Below are 10,880 nucleotides of genomic sequence, written 5' to 3'. Positions count from 1 at the left end.
CCTTTCCAACCTTGGTGATTCTGTGATCTCTGCTAAAACCTGCCATTGGTGACAGTTGGGAAGTAGAATTACCAAGTGCGTTCTTGGCTGACGCTCCTGTTGACTGACGGGTGCTCTGAGCTGTCTGTTTATCCTGGTGAGCTCTTCGCTCTAGCACGTCCTTGAGGGTTTGAGAAGTCTAGCAAGCTCTGCATGTTCCTGTAATAATGCTCATTATTTCTCTTTATGCTTTTATTGTCACATTGAGTTCAACTTGCTGAAGCCAAGTTGCTTGTCTGACCTTTTACTGTACTTCACATCTCTTCCTATCATCTGCCCTCCATGGACACCATATTTGGCTGAATCCTTTTCCAAAATTCGTCTTGACTTTGCTAATTTCCTACCAGACTGATTAGTCATGTGGTGCTATGTCTTGTAGTGTGCCCCCTGCTGTTGCCTTTCTCAGCCACAGAGAAGACAAGTTTGTTGTTAATTTTGGTGATCTGGCTTTCTTTTTTGAGCTTCATTGTTTGTCTTGCTTAACATAACTGTCCTTAGCCTTCATGCATCTGGTCATTCGCAGAATTAAGAGTCATCACTAGATATAGAAGTGGATGGCAGGTGGCAGCCACGTGCAAATCAGTCAGAAAAGCTTGTGTCAGAGGTACCTTAAAGTGTGTATTCTTACTTTGTACAGTTAAAAGTTTGTTTTAACATGTACACTTGGGCAAAGCTCCCCTCAAGCCCCTATCTGTGCTAAGTGGCTTGCACACCAAGGTGATGGACCTACAACAGTGACTAGAGCAGACCAAATACAAAGTTTCTTGTCCCAGCTTCTAAATACTGTCACAAGGTGTAACAGCACTTTTGTCTGCCTTATTTAACATGCTTGCAGTGAGTTTTTCAGAGTTGACTTCAGTAGCAGGTTGCTGCTGTCAGTGATGAATGGAGTGGATGTGTCCAGCAAGGCTATCTCAGCTTAGCTCTAAGGCATACGGTGAAGAATCTGGTAGTCTTGTGCTATTGCTCTGCTGTTGCATTGCATCAGCTTGCAATAACAGAGTGAGGTTATGCATGTGACTTCGAGCCAAGTTGCACATGAGCTGTGATGTAAACTGCTAAAACAGGGAAAAGGCTTGCCAAGAGTGGCTAATCAAACCCAGCTGCAGAGCCAGTCTCTGCAGCAGTCAGTGGGACCCTACGAGTTCAGAGGCACAGTGACCAGAATATCAGAGAGGACAGGTCTCTGGGTGACCTAAACCAGCAAACTCAAAACTGCCTTTCTGTGTGTCTGAGTTGGAAGTTCCCATAGACAGTGCAAGCCCAGCTCTTTCCAGAAATGTCTGGAATGTCCATAGGACCTGGATGCAGAGAAGCTTATTATCAAGCCCTTAATGAGGTGCAGACAGCCATTATAGACAGAGGTTGGGCTGGGATTCCATTGTACTTGCCTTTCTGGTATGGGAGTGCCTGTGTTACATTGCTGACTAAGGTTTCTGTTGATAATGCCTTTTTATGGTTGATTACTGCCTCTTCCCCGTTCTTAAACAGGGCCCAGGAGCAAAGGACAGAATGACTGGGAGATAGTGAACTGGCCCTTGCCATCCAACACGCGGTAGTAACAGCGTTTAAAAACACGTTAGAAAATGAAGCTGAACAAAACATCATTTGGAAGATGACTTTATACTTGGCTGATTCTGCTCCACGTTTGGCAGGACAGCGTTGTCCTGTGTAGTACCTTGCCAGAGTTCCTGCCTGAGGGCACTGGTCCAACACTTGATGGCATGTGCTGAATTTCTGCAACGCTGTCACCGTTGGCACAGTGCCTCTCTCTCAGGGCAGGCCTTGATATGTCTGTCCTTCTGCAGGGGTCTGGCCCTGGCCGAACAGTGGTGCTGCCCTGGCAGCAGCTCAGCTACACGCAGGATCTTCGTGGTGGTTGCCAGACCTCTGACTGTACAGAACTGCATAACTGAACATGGGGTTTGAGTTCCTGTTTACTCTTACAATCCATTGTACTGATAGGAAAGGCAGAACAAATAGAAGACTTATTTTATAAGTCTTATTTTATATCCTCAGATAGTTTAGTTAGTTCCCGGTAGTCAGAGGCTGTCATGCATGCAATAGGTGCTAGCTTTAGCAGGGTTCACAAACACAGCTGTTTGATAGTTCATGTATACCGCATGCTGCACAGAAACATCCAATATCCCATTAAAAAAAACCAAAACGGACTTTAGACCAGAAGGGTTTCTGAAGTCTGTTGCTTGTTCTGCAAAAACTGGGACAAAGTAATAGTTCTTGTAGACAGGGAACAAACGCGTTTGGGATCAGTGGGATCCTATGATTACGTTACAGCTTAGGCCTCAGGGGAATGTGAAAATCTTAATAGTATTGGTCACTCTGAGGAAAGATTTGTTCTTGATCAAAAACTTCACAGTACACAGGTGGCTGCGTATCTGCAGCAATATTGCATTTCTTGATGTGACCAGCCTCTGCCCTTCCTAGGGCTGTAGCTGTCCTCATCTCCACCCCTCATGCCCACCAGTGGTATACAATATATTTAGGCAAAATTATTTTTAGTTCCTGCAGACCTCCAGCAGAAGCTCTGAAAGTCATGAGTGACTCTGTGTGTGTGTGTATGGTGGTGGGGTTTTTTGTTTGTTGTTGTTGTTTGTTTTTTTTTAAGGCAGCAAAACCTCATTTGACAGTATTAAACTGTTTGTTTTTACAGTGGTGAATTGTTCTTTTGAGTAGAAAAGAATAAATTACTTAGAGGAGGGAAGGGCTAGTACTCTTAAACCTGATCTTGATTTCTTGACTAAAACATCTACAGAAAGAAAACATGGTAAGGAAATACAGCTGCTGGAGAAGACCTGATGTAGCCTCTCCTCTCTTAGTAGACACCTACAGACCAGATATGTACAGTGGGCTACTTAAGGCAGATACTGCCTGTAGACAAAAGCAAGCTAACAGGACTTCTCCATTGTGGATGTCTGGGAAGCTCTTTAGAAGGCCCAGTATGAGAACCTGTTGTGCTGGATAGACCTTGGGTGATTTACCCTGTACGCAGCCAGGCGCTGGCTGGAGGCATGGTGACAGGGTAGAAGCTGAAAAAGGGCTGCCCCACCGGAGGGTTTGGAGTCCCTCGGGCACTGATCTCATTAATGTTGAGGCTGTTAATAGGAGATGTAGGGAACGTGTGATGTTGAGGCAAGTCAGGTTATCATCCAGAAACAGAGGAAAACATTAGAGGACTGGACAAATTCCAGCTGCAGGTAACTCAGTAGTGCAAAATACAAAGCTGCACGAAGCCTCAGTTCCCAAATGATGAAGGAACTGGGAGGATCTGGCGTCTGCTAGCTGTTCAGGGGAGGAATTTGACCCACTTGCCTAGTGTGCAATGTTAAGATCCATTGGGGCAGAGTCCCCAGTAGAGAGAATTGGTGTGATTGTGCATGGCCCTGGCCAGAGCTCATCTAAAGCAGTCAGTGTTACTGGGAAAACACAGCACAGGTCTTAAGAGGAAGACAAAGAATTTAGCTTGCTTTGCTTAGGGCTGTGAAGCTGAGAGGACCTGGTGGTATCTGTTAACAGGTAAGCACCAGGAATGAATTAATGTCACTGGAGTCCCAAGATAAGAGCTAGCACAAGAACAAAAAGCAATAAACTATTCATGAATAGTTGGTTGGGAAAGTAGATGCTGGCCATTGGAGCACGCTCTGTTTCCAATGCTCGAATAAAATAATGTGATTTGGTATGTGCCACACACCGAGGTTGAGCAGAGTTACCAAGGAAGATCCTTCTTGTTTGACCAGAGCTCAAAGAACATCTCTCCTCTGAGGCTGGGAACTAGTTCAGTCTGATTCAACTGGCAATCCTCTTAGGTGTGTTCTGCCCTAATCCAGGAACACCTGGAAAAATACAGGCGGTTTGGCATGTCCCTTGTTAAGGCCACATTGTAGCAGTACAGACCAGGACCAACTGCGATTGTCCAGGAGGCTGACAAAGTGGGAGATGGGCCTGAGACTGTGGAACCAGGCATTTTCAAGGGTGGGAGTAGAGCTTCAGATGAGATGGTGACTCCGTGTTCCCTGCCTACCTCAGTGTTTCTCCCTGGCGGAGCCAGCTGCTTAGTTTTGGAGAGTTGTTTGCAGTCTTTTCAGAGGTGCCTGTCCCAAAGGCTTTTATCTTTTATGGGGGGTCCATACTTGTGTGTTCTGCTTTTTGTTCTTGTGGCTGGGAGTTACTCCCTCCCTGTAGCTCTGAGTGGTCTGTGGTTGTTGTTGTGGAAGTGCTGGCTGCCGGGAGGCTTCTGTTCTTGGGGTGGTCATCTCTCCTCATTCAGCAGCTTTGCCTGACTTTTGTCTTGAGGCACTTCGGCACCAGTGCCCTACTGATGTGTGGAAGAGTTGCCGTGTAGATGTATCTCTCTCCTAGACCCCTGAGGTGGTGACTAATTGCAGTGACCTTGGCATCTCTGGCTGTTCCTAGGGCTTCTGTTGTAGTTGTGTTGCTTGTGATAAATGCTATAGATCTAAGTTAGGTGCTTTCAGGACTCTCACTTCAACAGGGAGTCCTTCCCAGCTTGTCTTCCCGTTCAGCAGAAGCTGTGGTCACCGGGTTTGCTCTTGGAGAGTAATGCTAAACTGCCTTAGTCAATCTGCAGCCAAGGAAACAATGGAGAAGTGTATCAGGGCAGGTGACCTGAGATGAGGGACTGATGAAGGGCCAACTTGACTCCACTGTGCTGCCCCTTTGGGCACAAGAGGGTCCTGGAATTGCATGTGTTCCCTAGGATCTAGTCAGGGATGGGCTACAGTTTCCTGTACCCTAAGCATTTGTGACTTTCTTCTAGTGGCACCGGACACAATTAACAACCATGTGAAGACCTGTCGTGAGGAGCAGAAGAACCTGCACTTCTTTGCCCCGGAGTATGGAGGTACGGTGTGGCTACAACTGCAAGCCTGGCTTTGTTGGCCTTACTAATGCTTCCAAGCTGTTCTGCATCTTGTTTTCAGCTACAGGCTCATGACAGATGTCACGCTAACAGTTTTGAGTTATTTGCCCACTTACATGTTTCAACTCGTCTGTCTTTTGATACCAGAGGAGGGAAAGAAGGCTGCAGGATTATCATAGCTTGCAGGGTTATCATAGCATGATACAGAGGTGGTTCTGCTGAATGCAGGGATGGTTTGATAACAGAGCGTTATTTCTATGTTACAGAAGTTGCCAATGTCACTACTGCTGTGGACATTTACTCCTTTGGGATGTGTGCACTGGAGGTGAGTGTGGAACACTTCGGCTATGGGACAGGGAGTATGCATTTGAGGTAAGGAGAAGGCTCTTGTAGAGATGCTGTGATTATGGGTGGGTTAGCTTGGTAACAAGTGCATTTTGTTCTCTGAACCAAATGTGCTTTGCCTTGGAGGGATCCCTATCAAGGCTCCCCCAAATGCCTTACTAAGAAGTAAATAACTCAATAATGTGTAGTTCTTTCTGAAATTCCTAATGTGTAATTCATTATTCTGTGGGTCTTCGCCAGTTCTGAAGTCTGACCCGCTGGCTGGTGGGAGCAATCACTACTACAAATTGTACTTCATGTACATGGAGAACAAAACTTGCCTTCTGGGGAGTACCTGTTCTTCCTGTGGTATCTGGAAGAGAGGAGAGATGTAGTCTATAGCTCTTCTGGGACAGCCTGTCCCCACCTGATACACCTGACTGCAGCCAGCACCTGTCTGACATACCTGATCTTAGCAGCTTAGTGGTTCCTCTGTCCTTGCCACCAGTAGGCCCATGTCTAGGAAATGGGAGTTGTTGGTAGGAGTATTTTCTGAGAAGAATTGTCAGAAAGAGCAACACAAAGAATTCTGAATCTATGCTGCGCATCCCATAAGTGAAGCAGGAAGAGAAATGTGGAAACACACAACTTTTAGGAAGCAAAACTTGAGTTGAATCTTAAGATGTTCTCTGGAACCTTTTTGCCAGCCTTTCCTAGCTGGGAATTTGTGTATGTGTTGGCTGGAGCCAGTTCTGGATGGTGTTGTGTGCTTGCTTTTCTGCCTGTGATACAGAGCTATTCATACAGCCAGGAGGGACACTGTCAGATTCTGGCAGTGATCCAGTTAGTACTTCATTAGAGAATGGGAATTATCAAGCAGAAGTACAGCCCAATGGATCATGAGGTTCAAAACGGAGATACTTACTGTCTAAGGTGATGCTGGCATAGTTTTCAGGTCTCCCTGGCAATCTGTTAGGGTGCTAGAAACAAGCTATCATAATGAGGCAGTCATTCTCTTTCTGCCGCCACAAACTGTGACCTTAAATAGCACCAAACGACTTGGCTGTTATGATCTCACACTTGGCAGTGGTCTCCTTGAGCTCTGTTCAATGTAGTCAGTATTTCTCAGTGAAGTCTGATGCGCTGCTTTGTGTTTGCAGATGGCAGTGCTGGAAATACAGGGTAATGGAGAGTCGTCTTACGTGCCCCAGGAGGCCATTAACAGTGCCATCCAGCTGCTGGAGGACCCCTTGCAGAGGGTGAGTGAGGAGGAACCGGCGTCCCTGCAGACGTATTGGCATTGCACATGGTCTTACGCAATTTTTCTTTCAGGAGTTCATTCAGAAGTGTCTAGAACAGGACCCTGGCAAGCGTCCTACTGCCCGGGAGCTCCTTTTTCATCAGGCGTTGTTTGAGGTGCCATCGCTAAAGCTACTGGCTGCTCACTGTATTGTTGGACATCAGCGTGAGTATGGAGTCCCAGGGTGCCACACCTCGCGCTCTGCAAAGCTTCACTAAGCTGTCAGTACGGCTGGCATCCTGGAAACCAAGACCTTCGTGCTTCTCCTAACAGGCAGGGACCGGGGCCTTGTGACACAGAGCTGTGGTTGCCGCAGAGCCTGGAGGGCGATGGGGCCCTGCCTGCTCTGAGTGGCATAGGGGTTTAACAGCCTAAAGCCTCTGGGGTTTTTATTGCTTTTGTTGGAAGGGAATTGCAGTTGTTCTAACTTCTTTTTTCAATAGATATGATTCCTGAAAATGCTTTAGAAGAAATGACCAAAAACCTTGACATGAGTGCAGTGTTGGCAGAGATTAATCATGTGGACAGGGAAGGAGTCAAGATGATGTGAGTACCCTGTGTTGTGCTTGTAGGGGTCTGCTCAGGTGCATGTGGAACAGATACCAGGGCACTGGGGTGAGCACTGAAGGATCTGCCTGGGATTCTTCCCTTCAAGTTAGTGTGGGTATTTCACCATTAACTGGGAAACAGAAAGGAGCTTATGGTGTTGTTGGTGAAGGAGCAGTCACTCTCTGTCTGGGTGCAGAAGAAAAAAAAAAAAAATCTGTGGAGGGTAACTCCTGCGTTGAAAAAGAGCTTGTACATGCGTTCTGTGGGCAGATTGCATGCAGACGAGATGTGAATTGTTCCCTGGAAGAAGGGGTGGGAAATTTAACACACTGTAGCTGGAACAGTCCTTAGCAAAACCTGGCTGAACAGTTTGGGGAAGTGACTTGGGTCAAGCACAGGCTTGTCAAATGGAGCCCAACATGTTGGAGAAATGGTTCCTCAATGTTTTCTTAACAGAGCAGCTTATTCTACAGTATGCAAAGGGAAAGGCTGTTTTAGGCAGCTATCAGTAACACACAGCAGCCACTTAAACTATAGACGTGGCTCCTTAAGTAAGGGACTGTAATATGTATGGAGCAAGTAGAGTGCCAAAAAGTGATGTTAAATTTTGGATAACAAGACCTCATCTAGTTGAGAGGTTAGCTGAAAAGACTTAAGATGTGGATACTGTATTTCCAGAGAAGACCAGGGTGCTTCCAGAGCAGCAGAAGCTGCGTAAGAGAGATTCTTTACATCTGTTGGACTTCAGTCTGCGGAGGATTGGCTATCTGGCATATGGCAGCCTGTGACTTGCTTTTTGGTAGTGCAGTATCTCAGAGGTGCTGGAAAAAGAAAAAGAAAGCATAGTAATGACTTGAAATGTCAGAGCACATCACTTCCAGATGATTCATCAGAGTGCCATGCAAACTGAGCTGCTAGAAAAAATCGTACATTTTTGCTGAAAACTACTACTCTGCTAGAGGGTGGGAAGGTAACAGATGTTGTGTGTGTTGAAAAGGGCTGGAGGCTGGTCTGGGGAACTGAGGCGGATGTGCAGCCTATACCAGATCTGATGGAACAGCAAAGCACTTAAGGGGGATCATGGTAGGATTTGAGCAGCTTGCAGTCTCTGGCTAGTCTCTGAAATTCTTCAAAGCAGTCTTAAGACAGTGGTATGGGGAAGACTGGCTGTTCAGAGTTTTTGTTGCAACCAGTCTAAAAGCAGCTGTGGTCAAGTGGATACTAAAAAGCTGAACTGACCAAGGATATGAGGAAAGTGTTTTACTAGGGAATTAGTAAAGTAGAACCTGTGTCTCCCTTGTTAGTCAAAACCAGAAAGAAGTGAGGTACTTGCTGTGGGCTATTCTGATGTTGCTAACTCCCTGTGCTGTGCAAAAGACGATAATAGTTTTAGAGAAAAAAAGAACTGCTTCTCTGTTTGAGAAGGCCGTGAAGTAACACCACAGGAAAAGACCATTTCCAGCTTGTTGAAAATGCACTGCTGTGCAGCTGTAAATGAGAGCAAGTATGATATCAGGGTGCCAGATAATGGGAGAGCAGGTTATGGTAGCTGGGTGAACTAAAGATGTTACCTGCACAATGTACATGTACAAAGTGGCAACCTTTTGTGAACAGTCCTTCAGCAGATCAGAGAACTGACTTCACCAAGTGGCTGGACATCATTATCACCACATGGAGGAACTGTATGTTCTTGAGGGTGAGAAAGAGGAAGAGCAGTAGGCATACGACAAGTTATGGCACAAATGGGAGGCGTTGTCAGTGCTTGCTATCCTCCATCAGCCACCAGCAAGGAAGATGCTCAATGGAATTAGAGGCTGGGGATTAAAAATGAATTGGTAGGAAGACTTCCTCTGAGACACTACATTAAGAAGCTGACTGAGCAATCTGGGAAAGAAACTAGAGAGAATAAAAGTGTCTCAAACTGAAGTGAGAAATATTTGGGCAGGGCATTAAATCCTGAGGTGTAGCTTCTAGTTTCTGGTCTGGAGTGATATGGCTGGTCATACTGTGCCATCAGCTGCTGCAGAAGTTCTTGCCTTTGCAGTGTTGAGTGCCTTTGTTCTTCTGGAGATGGGACACAGGCTTCATGGGTCTGGTATAACAGATGTCTGAAAAACCTTGCTAGGAACATGGTGTTATTGGGCTAGCTTCCAAATAATTGTTTGCATTAGACAGCTCTTTACAGGGAGCTGATACCTGTTCTGCCATAATTAAAATAGTGCCTCATCCTTAGCTTCTGTGAATAGTTTCTTCCTGTACAGGAGGATTGAAGTTTTTCTTGCCTTTGGCTGGCTACCTCTGTCTGTACTCATCCTGCCCACTGACACAGCTGTAGTCTAGGACATGGGGGTTTGAAATTGCATCTGAAGAGACCCGAGTGGATGGTTCTGTTAGGTGACTTCTCACCTCAGTACTTTTTTCTTTTTCACCCCTCACTCCCCAGCTTCTCACAGTCTCCAGCGCTGGAGCTGGACAAGTTCCTGGAGGATGTGAGGTAAGAGGGTTTTTTTAAAGGGCAACTTTAACTGTGTGAGACTGGAAAAATTTCAGGGAGGCATAACCTCAGACCCTGCTCCTTTCTTGTAGGAATGGTATCTACCCACTCACAGCTTTTGGGATGCCGCGACCCCAGCAGCCCCAGCAGGTAGTAGTGAAATCTCCCATTGCTCCACCATCAGTGAAGACCCCGACTCCAGAGCCTGCTGAGGTGGAGACCCGCAAGGTGAGAGATGGGAGCTCCATTCCTCCGCTCGCCAGGCCGCCGTGCGGTGCAGCAGCAGTCGGTCACAGGCTGTCTCTGCTCCCCTTCCAGGTGGTGCTGATGCAGTGCAACATTGAGTCAGTAGAGGAGGGAGTGAAGCATCATGTATGTTCCCATCTTCTGCCTGGGCGTGCCGCGTGGGGGTGTACTGGGGCAGCTGCGCAGGGCTTGGGGCTCCCGCGTGCTGGTGTGCTGCTGGTGCCTGGTGTCACCTTCTGCTGCCTTTGGGGGCCAGAGCCAAGCCCCTGCCTGTGGCTGACCTGGCACAGAGGGAATGTTTTTGGCCTGCCCCTAGATTTGGGTTTCCTTAGCCAGATGGTGCTGCTGGCTGTGGTTTGGGATGGAACTGGCTGTGGTTTGGGATGGAACTGGCTGTGGTGGTTCTGTTAGACTCCTATGGGGCTCTGGAGGGCAGATTTCCTGGGGATGTTCCTGGCTTGTCTGTGGCCACCATGCAGTCCCTCACGAGAACTTCTCTACCCCACAGTTAACACTGCTGCTGAAACTGGAAGACAAGTTGAATCGACACTTGAGCTGTGACCTGCAGCCCAGTAAGTACCTTTCCTTCCATGCCCTGGGGCCGGCAGCGCACTCAGACCTGGGACTTAACGCCCATCTCTGTTGCAGATGACAACATCCAGGAGCTGGCAGCTGAACTGGTCCAGCTTGGATTCATCAGTGAGGTAAGCAGGCCTGGGGCTCGGGCCAGGATAGAGGTCTGCATTCCTTTCTCAAACTTAAATGATTCATGCCTGATCGCTCCTTTTCTAGCTGGGGAGGTAGGAGAAGTAAGACCTGCCCCTGTGCCCTGGCAGGCTTCCGCCAAGCCCCTAGCTTTGCACAGGCCGGGCCCTCCCCTCACTGTAGCTTGTTCTTCCCAGGCTGACCAGAGCAGACTTACCTGTTTACTTGAAGAGGCATTCAGCAAGTTCTACTACACCCGGAACGGAGCCCTGACGGCCGTGACCGTGTCCTCTTAGCAGCCCTCGGCTCCCGGGCGGCCGGTGCGG

At 47.5% G+C, this 10,880-nt stretch overlaps 1 protein-coding gene across 1 annotated transcript; it reads left to right on the top strand.

Moving 5' to 3' along the window:
• Positions 1-4,834: 4,834 nt before the first annotated feature.
• LOC104613662 (nuclear receptor-binding protein-like) lies at positions 4,835-10,850 on the top strand (the record flags this gene model as incomplete). The annotated part of the gene is made up of 11 exons (XM_010283490.1): positions 4,835-4,918; positions 5,203-5,261; positions 6,421-6,519; positions 6,593-6,725; positions 7,004-7,106; positions 9,553-9,603; positions 9,696-9,831; positions 9,922-9,975; positions 10,358-10,421; positions 10,498-10,553; positions 10,752-10,850. Coding segments are annotated over 11 exons (938 nt in total), but the record flags the coding sequence as incomplete, so codon positions are not given.
• Positions 10,851-10,880: the final 30 nt, after the last annotated feature.

Source organism: Phaethon lepturus, unplaced genomic scaffold (assembly GCF_000687285.1).
Source record: "Phaethon lepturus isolate BGI_N335 unplaced genomic scaffold, ASM68728v1 scaffold46243, whole genome shotgun sequence".
Classification (NCBI taxonomy): Eukaryota; Metazoa; Chordata; class Aves; order Phaethontiformes; family Phaethontidae; genus Phaethon; species Phaethon lepturus.
Note: the sequence above shows the minus strand (reverse complement) of the source record. Positions and strands in the feature narration are given on the sequence as shown.